The sequence below is a fragment of the Artemia sp. Qi Xiang Cuo genome, chromosome 8 (assembly GCF_049724085.1).
Source record: "Artemia sp. Qi Xiang Cuo chromosome 8, ASM4972408v1, whole genome shotgun sequence".
Lineage (NCBI taxonomy): Eukaryota > Metazoa > Arthropoda > Branchiopoda > Anostraca > Artemiidae > Artemia > Artemia sp. Qi Xiang Cuo.
This window is the reverse complement of record NC_142801.1, coordinates 10,549,000-10,564,819: the sequence shown is the minus strand read 5'-3', so window position 1 is coordinate 10,564,819 and position 15,820 is coordinate 10,549,000. Positions and strand designations below refer to the sequence as shown.

At 35.5% G+C, this 15,820-nt stretch overlaps 1 protein-coding gene across 3 annotated transcripts in view; it reads right to left on the bottom strand.

The window, feature by feature from the left end:
- LOC148949153 (uncharacterized) overlaps positions 1–15,820 on the bottom strand; it is a 218,312-nt gene that overhangs the window by 30,924 nt on the left and 171,568 nt on the right. For all 3 annotated transcript variants that reach the window (XM_089093206.1, XM_089093207.1, XM_089093208.1), the window contains one exon: positions 15,056–15,189. In XM_089093206.1, coding sequence (XP_088949332.1) covers positions 15,056–15,189 — 134 coding nt within the window. The remainder of the gene's footprint in view (positions 1–15,055; positions 15,190–15,820) is intronic.

Here is a 15,820-nt window from a genome sequence, read left to right as displayed (position 1 = left end):
TGTCGGGTAAAATCATTTTACGGTCCTTCTGGTTCGAGTTTGGCAGTTCTGGTATGGTTCCTATACTATCCGTACATGTACGTGCACATTGAAAGTGCGCAAGCACACTGGTCCAAAATAGTGATACTGAGGTGTTACACAAATGATACTGGATCACTCTGGCCACCCTGTTTGTGCATCTGTGTGTAAAAGTTTTAGACATTTTCTTACATCAGTAGTACACAAATTTTCAAAGAGGGAAATAGTTTTTGCACAACATATTAATATATTTACAAAATTGTACTAAAATAGGCAATATTCGAAAAGGAACACACAGCCATACTCGTCAGACATAATTTTTCGTTTTTTTTTTAAACAAGATTTATTATTGCGAAACTTTTTGGGGTTTTCGAAGTTTGTCAAATTAAATGTTTCTTCACACCCATCCATACTTCAAAAGCATAATTTTTCCTTTTTTTAATAAAAATATTATTGCAAAACTTTTTTTTCAAAGTTTGTCAAATTAAATGTTTCTGAAAAGATGGACTTGACCTTTTCCTGTCTTTAATTTAACGCATCGTTAAACCGTCTTGCTTTGAAATGAACGAAATTTTCAAGATTGTCGCGTAGCCCACTTTGAATAATCTCTGAGGGGTTGGTCACTTTCGAAAATCATTCGCGTTACGTGGTACACGGCAGGAGTATATTACACATGGCGCAAGGAAATCTGGCGTGGTGGAAGTGTATCTGCCCGTGACAGAAAAAGAACTTAGATTCAATAGGTTATATGTGGTCCTCAATGTATATTGAGGACTTGGTGAGGCAGACTCAATGTGTATATTGAGGACTCAATGTGGTCCTCAATGTATTTTCTGTTTATTTCAAAATGGGCCACATTATCTATTATCACTTGCAGAAACAGCTGAAAGATGAAGCTTTAATATTTTTTTTTTGTCTGTCGTATATTGGATGTCTGAAAAAAAAACCTACTTATATAAGCAACTTTTTACGCTTTCCAATCGTTATTCCCATGGCGGGCGGTGGGGAGGGAGTTTCAGAACATAAAAAAAACTTAGTAGACCCCATTTTCGATATTCCGAGAGAAGTGTTGGTACTTGTCAATTAGCCGAAACCCACGCGATATATTGTATACGGAAGATGCTTAAGAAACTAGTCAAACGGGTTTAGTTTGGTTAATCCTAATGAAACAAAACAAAATATGATGAAAATATAATAGTTTAGATACAAATTTGGGAAGTTTGAGATGGCTAAGGCACGTTCTGCAGCTGAAAGATTTCAGATTGCCAAAGATTTTCCTTTTTAGCCAACTGTCTAGGGCTAAATGAAATGTAGGTCGTCTGCAGTTGAGGTAGGAGGATGTCATAAAGAAAGATTCAAGGAAAATGGGAACTTCCTGGAGGTGTCTAAAGAGAGAAGATTTCAATAGATTAGGATGTACACGAGGAGGCAGAGAGTGTATAACTCCTCGATAATCTCACCGATAATCTCAATGTTGGATACAAGAAAAGAGAACAAACAACAGCACTTTAACTAAAAGTAAAGAGCGGTTGCACCTAAACACGAGGCCAAAAACAATGTGCATTAGAAGCAAGTTGCTACTCAGTCTCCATAGCAGGATAGGCTTAAGCAGTAGCAATAATAGCCTGAACACTTTCAGTCAAGCAGTCACTTGGGCACTTGTGCTAAGCTCAGACGAATTGGATTTTGTTACCATTTTTAACTTGAATTTTTTCATGAATGGTACAAGCTCAGAAATTTCTGTAGCCTACTTGCTTGTACAGAAATTTCCGTGTGTGCACTTCGTAAACACGTGAATTCAGCGCATTTCTAAGTAAAAATATATTCTTTTTAATTTTACATTAAATGTTTAATTAAAAAAGATTAGCTTCTTATTTCTGTCACAATTCCATCATTTGATGAAATTTCTGCCCAAAGCTTCCATTTGAACGGGCTCTCTCCCAACTTTTTGCGACTAACCATTCTTTAAGATTACTAAAATACTCATGGGGAAGAACGGAAGAAGAATATAAAAAAGAGAAAGCTAAGAGCGATTGTATAGCGGACGAAGCATGTCATTTTTGTTATTCAACTAGCGGGTGTTAACAAACCCAAAACACGGTTCATCGATATGGCGACTTCACTGGCATTATTGTTATCGGTTTTTACTGTTTCTTTCATGTGCCTCTAGCCCTGTATATAAGAGGATTTTCTTATAGAAATTTATTTCTTAGATAACTCCAATGTTGATAGAACAATTTAGAATAGTTTGCCCGAAAATAGAAAGAGATTCCTTTCCTACAATTCCATGCTTATAGCCGATATTTAATTTACTTTTGTGATGTACTGCACTTTAGTGAGCCAATCAGATCATTCCTAAAAAATTTTAGCGGTAAACAGTCCCGCCTTTAAAAATCTGATTGGTTTTAAAACCTTTCGAGTGAACTATCAAGTCAATAACGAAAGTGAAAAGTTCAATTCAACACGATTGGCTCTTCTGTGTGAAAATTTAAACCAGTCAAAAAACGAGTTTTTTTTACTGGTTTTGAGTAATAAGATTTTTTTTACAAGTGCTACCACTCTTTGTCTATGTTTTGACTATACCTTTATTCTTCCACTGCATAACATACTTCACCAACACGTCCCTTCAACTCTTAGTTTTCCGAACTTGACTTACTATACAACGTGGGTTGCTCATTATTAGGAGTTCGCCAGTGTGAATACTGTGAAATGACTTGAAACACATAAAAAACCCTTTTCAAGACAGATTTTGGTATTGTTTAAATATTTGTACAACACCCGAGGCATCCACTCGAGAAAGGCAAAGATCCGACGCTATCTAATACTGTAAAAACAAGTATTCAGGGTTTTCGCACTCTGGAAACTATATTACACCTTTAGTTTTTTGGGGTTTAGGGGGGGGGGGAGCCTAGGTTAGGTTACGTACTTAATATATGCTATGGTTTACTTCCCCCCCCCCCCCTAATGTGCAAATATATAACCCAATTTTGTTCATAAACTATTAGTTTTTATCATATTTTGTTTTATTTCATTAGCATTAACCAAACTTCACTTCTCGCGTGTTGTACAGACATTAGAACAGTACCCATCTTCTTTTTTTAGGACCGTTTTTGTAACATAACTTCCTTCGTTTCACATTGTCATTGAACTTCTCTGGGCATTTAATACTTATGCAAGTAAATATGGAAGACCAATTCTCTTGTTTTTGTTTATTGTATTATGAAATTATTTTTCTCGAAAACAAATGGGTTCTTCGAGAACGTCACACATTTAATCGAACACTGACCTACGGTATTGTTAATTTTATAATAGTCTTATAAATGAAATAATTCCGAAATCTTGAAACATCTTGGTATTTTATAAACTGTACGAGTATCCGAAGGCGGAAAATTGGAACTTGGCAAATCTTAACGCAATAATTTTTGACGCTCCAAAAATTCGGAATAATCTGATTGGCTCAGAAAGTGCGTCAGAAATGTAAATTAAATATCGACTAAAAGCATCGATTACAGGAGAGGAATTTCGTTCTCTCTTCTGTCAAACTACTTTACAATGGATTCAAATACATCTCAAAATTACTATCAAATGTATTTTGGGAAAAGAAAATGTGGGGGGGGGGGCTCTTTGCCCTCTGATCGCTTTTAATTCTTAAAGAGAGCATTGGAAATTCTGATTTCCGATCGAATAAGCCCCACCCCCCGAAGGTTCTACGACTACCCCTTTCATAAAAAACTTTATATGTTAACAATGGGCAATTAGTGAAACTTATAGCCCTTACCCTGAGGGTTGTGGGGGGGGGGGGGGGCATCCCCACCCCATATGCCTTGGTGATCCCCAAAGAGATAATTACTGGACCCTTCAACTATGCTTAATAATAAAAAAAAGAGGTTTTTTACCCTTTTGAACAACTATTTGTATGATTACAGTTACAGATAATTTTATCCAGACACAAATAATTTCTCAAGTTTCAACTGACTGACGAAGTTTCTCCTCCTCTGGAAGGACTGACCAAGTCCTTCCTCTGGAAGGACTAATTAGGGAAGGGAACTATGCAAAACGGATTGGCACATATTGAATGATGTTAAATAAAAAACAGTTAATTAAAATCGAAAAAGTCAAAAACCACTGAATTAAAAAATCCATTAAATGACTAATTAAAAACTACTAAAGTCGGTTAATTAAAAGTTAGCTAAACTAAAAAAATGATAACGTAAAACTAAAAAAAAAAAAAAATAATACCAAACTAGCATAGCCTAAAAATTAGATCACTATATATATTTTTTTTATATGGAACTGTGAACACAAATTTTTCGCCAGATTGAAGAAAGGGACTTTCCCTAAATGCAGAGAACGAGGCCTTTGTCATGAATGCGGTATCCTTATTCGAGCATACACATTTTTTTTTCTAATATTATTCCCTTTACTGGGTTAACTGACTTACCTTCTAAAGGAAAGTCTTTAAGTCACAGCTGGGGAACAGAAGCAGAGAGGAATAGATCTCTCGATGGGATTCAATATGTTTATTCAATAATAGCGCGCAGTTATATTAATGATCTATTATTCCGCTTACTGGGTTAGAACTAGTTACTAGTCTTTTAATCTAGCGTAGGGAGTAGGAATAAGTTAGCACAACATAGTTGTTACTATCTATTCGTGCTATTTTATTGAGCATGCAAACATGGTTGTCAATGCAAATTTTCTTACTAACCGTTAAAATGTGTGTTAAATTTAAAAATATAGTGACACTCATTTGAATTCTAAATATTGATTCAATAAGATCATGATGATGAATACAGATTTCCTAAAAAATTAATGAGTCGTATGGTAATGACGAAGCATGCGGTTGTGAGATAAGTCTTGATCAATTACGTCTAAATTTTAAAAAGTACATTTATTTATGGAAAAGAGTAGAATCAATTAATGAAGGATTGCCCATTTTGCTTCAATAGCTTTTCCCCCTTGATCAATTATGTTTAAATCTTAAAAAGTATATTTATTTATGGGAAGAGTAGAATCAATTAATGATGAATTGCCCGTTTCGATTCAATAGCTTTTTTCCCAGGAAAACATAGCCAGAAATTTTGTTGAGGGAGGGTCAATGATACCAAAATTATTTGATGCTTTGAATAAAAAGTACGAATAAATTCTGCAAAATTTGAGATTTCGGGGGCCCCAGTTTTGGTTGCAACTAACTGGGGCATCGGAGTTCTTGTTTATCAAGACCTCCGGTGTCTGGAGGTATATGCCCCAGTTTTGGTTGCAACTCACTGGGGCCCAGACACCGGAAGTCTTGTTTATCAATCCTGCAAAATGAATGTTTGTGTCCATTTTTCTTTTTTTATTATGATTATTATTATTTAATGACACTTGATTTTGTTTTCACCTCTATTATAAATCGTAATCAATTCTAGAATATGATAGTCACGTAAATATATATTTTTTTTTTCCAATTGAGGATACGTAATCCATGTTATAATAACTTTGAATGTTAACAATAAACATGATAATTGGATTTTACCTAAGGAGCCACGTCTTCCTCTGTTATTTCTGAAACCAACATCGGCTTAGAATAGCTGATATCGCATTTCCAGGAATATTGCATAACGCTCAAAAAACAGAGGTTTTCAAGAAAATAAGATTAAGATAACAGCAGGACAATAAAAAGGTCAAACTTTCCAAAATAAGAAAACTTTGTTCCCTAGATAAAGTCTAAACTACAAATTTTCAGACAAAAATTTTTAATAAGTTTTTTTTTGAAGTTTTAACTTTTCAATATAAAGATACCCTAAAAACGATCATTCAGCATTGACTACCAAGCTTTCCTCGGATTATTTAATTGAAACTTACTTCAATAATTAGAATCTTAAAGCTTCTAATAAATTTTTACAAATACAAAAAACTCTGATAGTCATATAGCGTTGAATTGGAAAAAAAGCGATGTATCTCCAATACATCATTTTACCCCTTGTCTCAATATATCGAACCGATGATCGTACTAAGTTGGATGAGGGCTCATTCAATCATAAATCTAGTGTCCTGCTTGAGTGACAAGACGGACCAGATGGTGATTCCCACCTTTAGAGAAAAAATGAAAACCGACTTATTAATTCACTTTGGAAATAATCCTCTGTTTCACGTTTATTGCGACTTTTCATTTATCTTGTGTTCTCAACTGATTCACCTTCTTTCTTTCGTATATCTTTAATTACTAGTTTTATCAACACGTTCATTCTTCAAAACTTTAGGATAAACGCTTAAATGGGGATAAATCCATTTATTTAGACAGTGAAAAAACAGGTACAAAAGTCCAGATATTTCGATCGCATATACAGCGGCCGTCTTCAGTAGAAATACTGTATATATATATATATATATATATATATATATATATATATATATATATATATATATATATATATATATATATATATATATATATATATATATATATATATATATATATATATATATATATATATATATATATATATATATATATATATATATATATATATATATATATATATATATATATATATATATATATATATATATATATATATATACATATATATATATATATATATATATATATATATATATATATATATATATATATATATATATATATATATATATATATATATATATATATATATATATATATATATATATATATATATATATATATAATATATATATATATATATATATATATATATATATATATATATATATATATATATATATATATATATATATATATATATATATATATATATATATATATATATATATATATATATATATATATATATAGTAGGCAATTTCTATTGAAGACGGTCGCTGTATATGGGATCGAAATATCTGGACTTTTGTGCCTGTTTTTTCACTGTCTAAATAAATGGATGTATCCCCATTTGAAAGTTTATTTGTTCGTCATAGAACGGCAGTGTAGTCTAAGAAAACAACACCTCTTTAAAGCCCATTCCCATATCCGCAATGATTACCATTTCTGAAGAAAAGTCATTTTTTTTCTATCGACTCTCTTGCCCGCCGCAGGGCCTTTGTTATCAGTTTTGGGAGCAACTACCCCCTGGTTTTTATTGCCCCTCCTCTTAGATTTTGAAATACATTTTTTTTTTCCATTTAAAGAAATCGAGAAAAACTGTACCCCCTCTAATGCTTGAAACATACATTTTTTTTCAATAGAAAATACAAAAAAAGCATTGCCCCCCTCCTGCATTTTCATGAATTGGCTTCTCTGTTCTGAATCCTGGCTGCCCAAAATCTTAAGAGGTTTACAGTTTTAAAAATAATTTTGTATAGTGTGTTTTCAAGCGCGCTGCTTTGACAAGATTGTGGCACCTCATTACCGTGAAGATGAAGAACAAAAACAGCTCACCTTTTGGCGGATCAAGTATATTACCCTCGCCCCCTTTAAACTAGCAAATGACTATTACAACATTAAAAAAAATGTTGGCTGTGCTCTACCCCTCCCCCACCTAAAGAAGGCACTCGAGGAAGCTCGACTCGATCGCCTCCTCCCTTTTAACGGTCATGGATGTAGTCACTGTAGTTGTACATACCACTCCCTAAGAGTGCGCGTTTAGTTTTTCAAGTCAGCGTGTTTTAAGGCAAATCTCGTTGAAGAATTCAACTAATTCGAACTTTGTTGGGGAGTAAGAAACGTCAGCACATGAGCCACTGTATATAGATAATATATACAATCTATTATTTATATATAGTGACATGAGCACAGTTTTGCTAAAAAAATGATGCTTTCATGCATTTTAGCTTTTATGTCTCCGCCCCCTTATACCGGGCATCTAGTAAAACCGGTTTTTACTCTACTCTCCGTATCTTTTCAAGAGTGTTGATATAATTTGACAAAGGTTTTGGAAAGGCTAACAGAAACGAGAAGCTACAATAAATTTGAACCAATGAATTATTTCAAAACTGATTTATCGATTTCTTTTCTGTTTTGTTAAATTATAATTCGAAGATAGTCAAGTTGTAGACTGGACAAAAATAACTCAATAGTATTTTAGGATTTTTTTTTCGTTCTGGTTTGTTTTCTAGTTCACTTTTGCTACTTGGTGTTTTATTTTGCTTCTCACTTTTTGATTTTTTTTTTGTTTGAAATCTATATTTCTTCAAGCTTTTCACTTTTTTTGCTTGCACTGAAAGCATCCTATTGTTTATACAGGATAATCATTCAAATATATTTTTTAGGTACTCCTGTATTAAACGTACTGTTTTATATACTGTAATGGTTACCAGTCACGATAAACCCGTTTTTGACAGGTTAATTCAAGACACCGCTATATAGTGGAGGAAAGATACGGAAAACAATGGTCAAACCTCGGGGAAATTGCAACATAATTTTTTTTTACACCAAAATGTTCAGAAAAATCAGCTCGATCACACAAAAAAAAATCCTCCCAAATCCCCCTGCAGAAAGATAGCACAGTTACACTGAAAGAGGGGACATGAGGAGAAACAACAATGGTCCTGGTTCTTAATACTTTGGAGATTAAATAGTTGTTTCCTATCAAATTAAGCATGCTGAATCCAAATATGAATTCAGATTTTAATTTTTGAGTACCCTAATTCCCATTTTCACCCATAAAAGGCGGATGGTGGCGGGGTAAAACTTGAAATTAAGAGGTTGCTGGATTATTTGATTGTTTTATAATAAATCAATGGTGGCTAATTCCAAAAGGAATTTAGAGATTTTATTTTACTTGGTAAAGTACCCCATCTTACCAAAAACGTCTGTGAAAGTTGACCAGCATGAACTAGTCATTTTAATCACTCGATTCACCATTTCCAATCAAGCTAGGAAGGGTACCTTAGAATATGAGTCTCGAACAGTTTAATTTCAAACCAGTGTTCCAGAATCCCCTTCCACTCCCCCTCAGTGTCCGGTCTCCATTCCTTAGTGTCATTCTTTTTAGTCAGTGGAAACATCTACCATAGTACTTGATAGAAGACTGGCGTGTTCAAGGCTATATACGATGTTTCTGCCGTTTTTTTTTTTACTTCCGCAAAAAAAAAGACAAAAGAATAAAATAGGATCCGTGATTTTTAATTGACACACTGCACAATCTCGGCTTCTGCTCTTCGCACTCAGAGGTAAAAAGATTTGAGATATGTGGAGCAGTATATCAAACGTCGCTGGAAGAGTCCAAAGAGAAAGCATATTTTTTTCAGTATGTAGGAGACAACGTCGATTATGATATTGTTGATATCGACGGCCTGGATACTTTTCATAGACTGGGTCTTATTCAAGTGTCTACACCTAAGTTGCCGGTTACAGACCCTTCAGTGCCAAGAAAACAACCAAGTAGAGATAAGATGAAGTCATTTGGCACCAAGTCATTCTAGACCTACAAAAAACCCACCAAGTCACAACCAAGGACATTTGTTTGCTTGAAAAAAGATGGTTAAACTTATAACAATAAATCGAGGTTGAAACGCTCTGGTACATCTTTGGCATTTTCGAAAGCTCTTACATGACCAGGTCGGCCCTTATATGGTCAATAAACTAAAAGCTACCTTATCCGGGAAAATCAAGTATTCGTTTTTCGCCAATGATTATCCACGACCCAAGCAATATCTCCTGTATTTATTCTATCCTTATGCATGCTAATGAGTGCGCTAGTTGAGCTGTAAGAACTAGTCATTACCTTTGACCAACCACATTACTGGAAGACAAAGTGTATCGTCGATGCAGAGCCTGTCAATAGTGCTTTAAGAAATGCTATTGATGTCCTGGGTGGATTTTACACTCGCATTCGTTTCCTAGGAGTTATTGGCTTTCTCATAGCTGACTCGGGACTTTTGGAAATCATAAGTCAAGTATATGTACCTAATAGCTGGTGTAGTATGTTACGAGGTAAAGCTGTATCTCTTGCAACGAGAGGCCATTGCCCGTTGTAGGTAGCCCTTTTTGTAAACCTTTTATAATCAGAACTGGGTAAAAGAGCGCTCGACGGTAATGACATGCTACCAGAGCAAAACGGCGTACGAGTCTCTCCTTGAAGGAGAGGAAATCTACGAAGTGCAGGTGTCGGAAGCAGCAGAGCTTATCTATGAAATAGTTTAAAGGGCAAAAGAACGATTACCGAGTTCAGAACTGCCTATTTTTGGTTTAACCATATAGACCTACATGGAATCCTGAGAAAAAACCTGCAAGGTGAACGAAGTGGCAACCTTGAGCTTTATCTACAGTCATGGTTTGTAATGCTTATATGTTTTTCTGCTTACGGCCCCAAAAATTAAACGAACTCAACATTGATATTCGTGCAGTTGATGCTTAAGTTGAAGAAAGGAAATTCAGGGCAGTACAGAATGTTACAGGAGTACCTGTTCTTCCGAAGAACTACTAGGCAGCACTTTCTCTTGATTTGGTAATCGAACAGACGTTAATGAGAAGTATGAAAACGAGTGGCGGTCTGACGAGAGGCATGACTGAATTACAGCGGACAATTTGGACATCTGCTATGCCTACTTTGGTTCTAGTTAACGAAGGCGTGTATAAACTGACTGGCCTCGCAGAGTTGACTATTGAAAATCAAGTAGAAGCGATAACTTTGAGGAGAGCTAGAGACATGGTGGACATAAAACGGACAGTTCGACACATTCAGTCCTTAGAACCCACCAGGTAGGAATCACAGCTGTTGAACGTGGTTATTGATGTCCGTGCTTCATCATCTGTAAACGCAGACGATGCCAAATCTGGGAGAACGATTTTGAAGGATATGGAAGCGAAAGACATTGACAAATATGTTTTCAGGAGAAAGGAGAAAGCTGTAAATATGGCTGAGAAGTCATCTGTGGTGAAAAAATAGCGAGAGGGTAATGGTCGACCCTGCTCTAATCTTTCAACGCCTAGCTGCAGTGGCTAGCAACAGTGGTTCTGACTTGAATGAGGTTCTGTCGTTCGAGCTCTTTACTTTTCCACCATCGCTCTTTAGTTCGTTCGAGGTGATGAGGAAAGCCGACAAAGCCTCTCTAACAAATGCACTGATGAAAACTGAGGGACTTAAGGGTCGAATGACATTGCTATCCTCCCACAGAGTTTTGGACAGTGGCTGGCTAGTCCATAAGATCCCGTGGACTACCGTAACCACATATTCTAAGGTGGTAGGATCTTACGCTGGTTATGTCACAAGACATTTTGGCTAGTCAGCGGTATTTTTAGATTCATATAATGATACACGGACGACAAAACATTGCAAACAGCTGAAAAAATCTATAAGTTTGTCATTTCTAATGATTGAATTCTCGCCTATCATGAAGATTTTCAAGAGTTAGGAGGAATTTCTGAGATATCCCAAAAATAAACAACGCTTCACTGGCCTAGTTGCTTAAAGGCTGGTAAACTCAGGACTTAAGGTTCTACATGCTCAAAATGATGCTGATGTCTTAGTTGTACAAACTGCAGTCAGTTGCACTGAAACTTCGTCTACCACTTTGATTTGGAGTTATACCGGCCCATTAGTCCTTCTGCTGTACCATGCCAAGCTTGATGCATGTGATATCTTTATGCAGACCGACATACATGGAAATAATGGAAGAGTGTACGACATAAAAAGAATCAAGAACAAACTAGGAACCGAAGCAGCAGAAAATCTACTCGTTTACCAAGCAATGTCTGGCTGCGATTCAACATTTAGACTTCACGGCGTAGGGAAACCAGCAGTGGTTTCCTTGTCACTTAAAGATGGGATTTTTAAGGATGCGTGAAAGATCTTCATGACACCAGGATTCAACCACCAGAAGATTGCCGAAGCTGGAGAGAAATCTTTGCTCTGTATACGCAAAGGAAAAAGCAATGAGAAGACCCTGAAGGATGTAAGAGTGCGAGCATTCACAATGCGGGTTGCAAGTGCAAATAATTTTTTTCAGGCAGAGCGGCTTTCACCGACTTTGGGTGCCGCAAAGTATCCCTTTTACAGATGCTATTTTCAAATAATGAAGTGGCAAGACACGTCAAAGTCGTTAAAGCCCGATGAGTAGGGATGGTGCCTCTATTCGTCACAGAATATGTAACTTCCCATTATGACAGATCCTTCACCAGCACCGGAGAACCTACTGAAGATGCTGTGGTGCCAGTACACCAGCGAGTGTGAGTCGCTCAGATGCAGCTGCCGTTGGAACCGTTTGCCCTGCAGCTTTGCCTGTGAGGAATGTAAAGGGGTGTTATGCACTAACGCTACAGCAAGACAGGATGAGGACGATAACGAAGACGAGCAGGAAGAAGAATTAGCTTTAGGTTGTGCTTTAAAATCAAAATGTTCTTGTGATTAATTTACCTGAGTTCTAAACGTTTTCTTTTATAACTGATTGATCTGAACTTTTGATCTCGATTAAAGAAGTGGTTTTTCAAGATATTATACTTAGCAACCCCTCATATTACAGGCCCCTTAAAGGTGGAAATGAGGTAAATAGTAAAAATAACTACTTTTTGACAATAAGTACTTTTGACAATAACTACTTTATACCTTTGGCAATAAGGTACTTTATTTGATATAAAATGACCCTTTAGCCGCAGGAATCCGGCAAATAATGATCTGCGTACTTTACCCCCCCCCCTCTTCTGCTATGGTGAAAATTCATACTGGGGTACGAAAAACTTGATTTCTGACGTCGGATTTATTTTCTTCATGCTTAATCTTATAGAAACCGACCACTTAAACCCAAAAATACATCCGAATAGAAATTTCTATTCTCCCCCTTTACGGGGGAGGTTCGGTAATTGTGCTAGGGAGATTTAGGGGGATTTTTTTTGTGTGATTTAGCTGATGTTTCTGAACATTTTGGCGTGAAAAAAAATTCTTTTGCAATTTTCCTGAGGTCAAACCGTATTTTTCCTCCACATAGAGTAATACAATGCATAGCGTGGTTTTCATTGCGTATACGATATTTAAATTGTTGTTTTTGGGTTTTAGGGGGGGAGGTACCTAGGTTAGGTTATGTTACGTAATGATATATGCTATGCTTTACCCCCCCCCCCTAATGTGCAAATATATAGCCCAAATTTGTTTCTAAACTATTATATATTCATCCTATTTTATTTTCTTTCATTAGCATTAACCAAACTAGTAGTATAAAAAAAGTGTCCGTTTAGTACAGGAGTAACGGTAATAACTTATAACCAACATTACAGCCCTGCTTACAAAGCAGAAAGATTTTTTTTTTTTTTTTTTTTTTTTTTTTTTTTCAAGTCCCACAAAACTGAAGAATGACAAGGAAGAGCTTAGCTACATGTTGATATAGTAGATGAAAGCATATTAACCAAACTATCCAAATATAGTAGATTAACCAAACTAGCAGTATATAAATGAGTCCGTTTAGTACAGGAGTAACGGTAATAACTTATAACCAACACTACAGCCCTGCTTACGAAGCAGAAAGATTTTAATTTTTTTTTTCAAGTCCCAGAAAACTGAAGAATGACAAGGTAGAACTTTTTCCTGAATAAATTGCCGTGCACTAGCCTGTCTCCAGGGCATTAAAAGATTATCTAGAGTTTGAAAAATCACTTTTCAAAACACCTTAACAATTTCCACCACACCCGCGAATCTCTGAAAATTATACAATGATGGGAACCATCTCAATTATCTTGTCATCTGCATTAATGATAAAATACAACTTAGTGATAGATAACGAACCACAGACGATGAATCGTAATAAAATTCTAAAAAATGAAAATTGATTTTTCACACACTTTGAAAAAATACCAAAGCCTTCAATTTGCTTATTGTATTATTTCTTTTAATGAAAATTTTAGCAAGGGTGGATCTAGAGCAGGGGAGGGGATATGACAAGGGCGCCAATAATTTACAAAATTGACAAATTTATTTTAAAAAAAGAGTGAAAAACACAGAATGGGGGCGCCATAAAAAAAAACTTGGGGGAAGCGGTGTCCCCGCCCCCTGGATCTGCCAGTGAAGTTATATTTTATTTACGTTAACTAATTTATTACTTTATTTATCTATTAATGATAAGAGAATCATCATCTGTCTGATGAACTGGCACTTCATTGTTCATCAATCGTTTGCGTGTTCTCTACTGACTGATGAAAGGGATTTAAATGGAAAATTAGCGCTCAATATATTAAATATAAAAAGGCTTTAAATTACTTATATTAATTAATTAATTCGATAGCCTACTTGTATGATATACGCCCTACCTAATGTTCTTCTAATATGTATCTCTGACGCTCATTCCTAATGGAATATACCAAAGCAAGATAGAGATATAATACTTTAGAAACAAATTTGGGCTATATATTTGCATATTAGGGGGGGGGGGAAGTATAGCGGGTCTGCACACATAATGTGGTATCTACAATTATTCTGCATATTATGTAGTAAGAATTGTTTTCTAACTTCACACTGTCCAAATATTTCAACCCTCTCCCACCCCCTAATGTGCAAATATATAGCCCAAATTATATATTTTCCATCTATTCTGTCACTTTTCTTTGTCTTGTCTCACGCTAAGCTGAAATAAACTAAAAAAAAAAAAAAAAAAACACGGTTCTATAATGCGTCAATGAATGAACAACTTGAGAGGTAGGGCGTATATCATACAAGTACTTTTAATTCATTTATTTATCTATTAATTACCAATGAGTGAACATCTGTCTGGTAAATAGGTTGTTTTTTGTTCAGCAACTGTTTGCGTTCTGAGAATGTTTTGATTTCCAGAAACATTCTTATTTTCTAAAAATTTTATCTCCTGAGGCCTAAAAATGTTTTTGTCACAGATTAAAGTCTTAGTAGTTTGACTTAAAAAAATGGCCCACGATATACAAACAGATATAAGAAAAACAGACTATTTAAAAGCAAAATGAGACAATAAAAAGCAGAGATAGAAAAAAGATCAAAATTCCGTCCCGGTAGGCGGAGATCAAGATGCGATAAACTGTTTTTTAGGTGACAAATTCATTTTTTTCAGTCTCGTGCTCCCAATAATCAATTCATTGGGACCAGCCCATAAGTGAAAAATACTAAAGACATACCCCTTCTCCAGGATCAGCCCCGTAGGCACACATAATTTCAATTATCTTGAGACAGGAAATGCTCTTTCGATTACCATTTTCCTCCGACATTGGGGTGCCATGCCGCATAATTGCTTCATGAATCACAGTGCGACCTAGAAAAAAAGAAACAGTAACTCTTCTAACAAGAAATTTGCATTGTTCCTGCATGATTTAGCGTGAATCTGGGAGCTACCCTTTTGCACTAAATGTTTTCCAGAAAATGTGTACTAATATTCCATGGTTTTCACACACCCAGGGTGGCGTGCTACACATGTTTCAACGTCATTTTATATACTTAGTCCCCCGGTATAGTTACTTTGGATAGATGGGCTTAAGCACCGTCAAGCACATGCACATGTATGACAGGTGTTAAAAACTGTACCATCGGCCTCAAATGCGTGGAATGGCTTCTGATTGGATGAAAGAGATCGCATGAAAGCACTTTCAACTAACTTCACTGACGTGAAGTTATTGAGTGGAAAGTGGTATTTTATGTCTTAAGAAGTGTCACTGACAGCCAATGACATCGACTCTTTCACGGTAAACATCAGAAATCCGTGCTACTGCTGGTTCAAATTTGACACAGATGGTGAAAATTTGAGAAATTGGTTAAAATAGAAATACTCGGCGTATCAGAAATGAGACTGGCGAAGTTCACCATCCTGACATTAAACGAACTTAAATGATCTTGCTTTGACAGAATGTCACAGTGTTTCCAATTCTACAGTCGTTGCTGTAGATGTT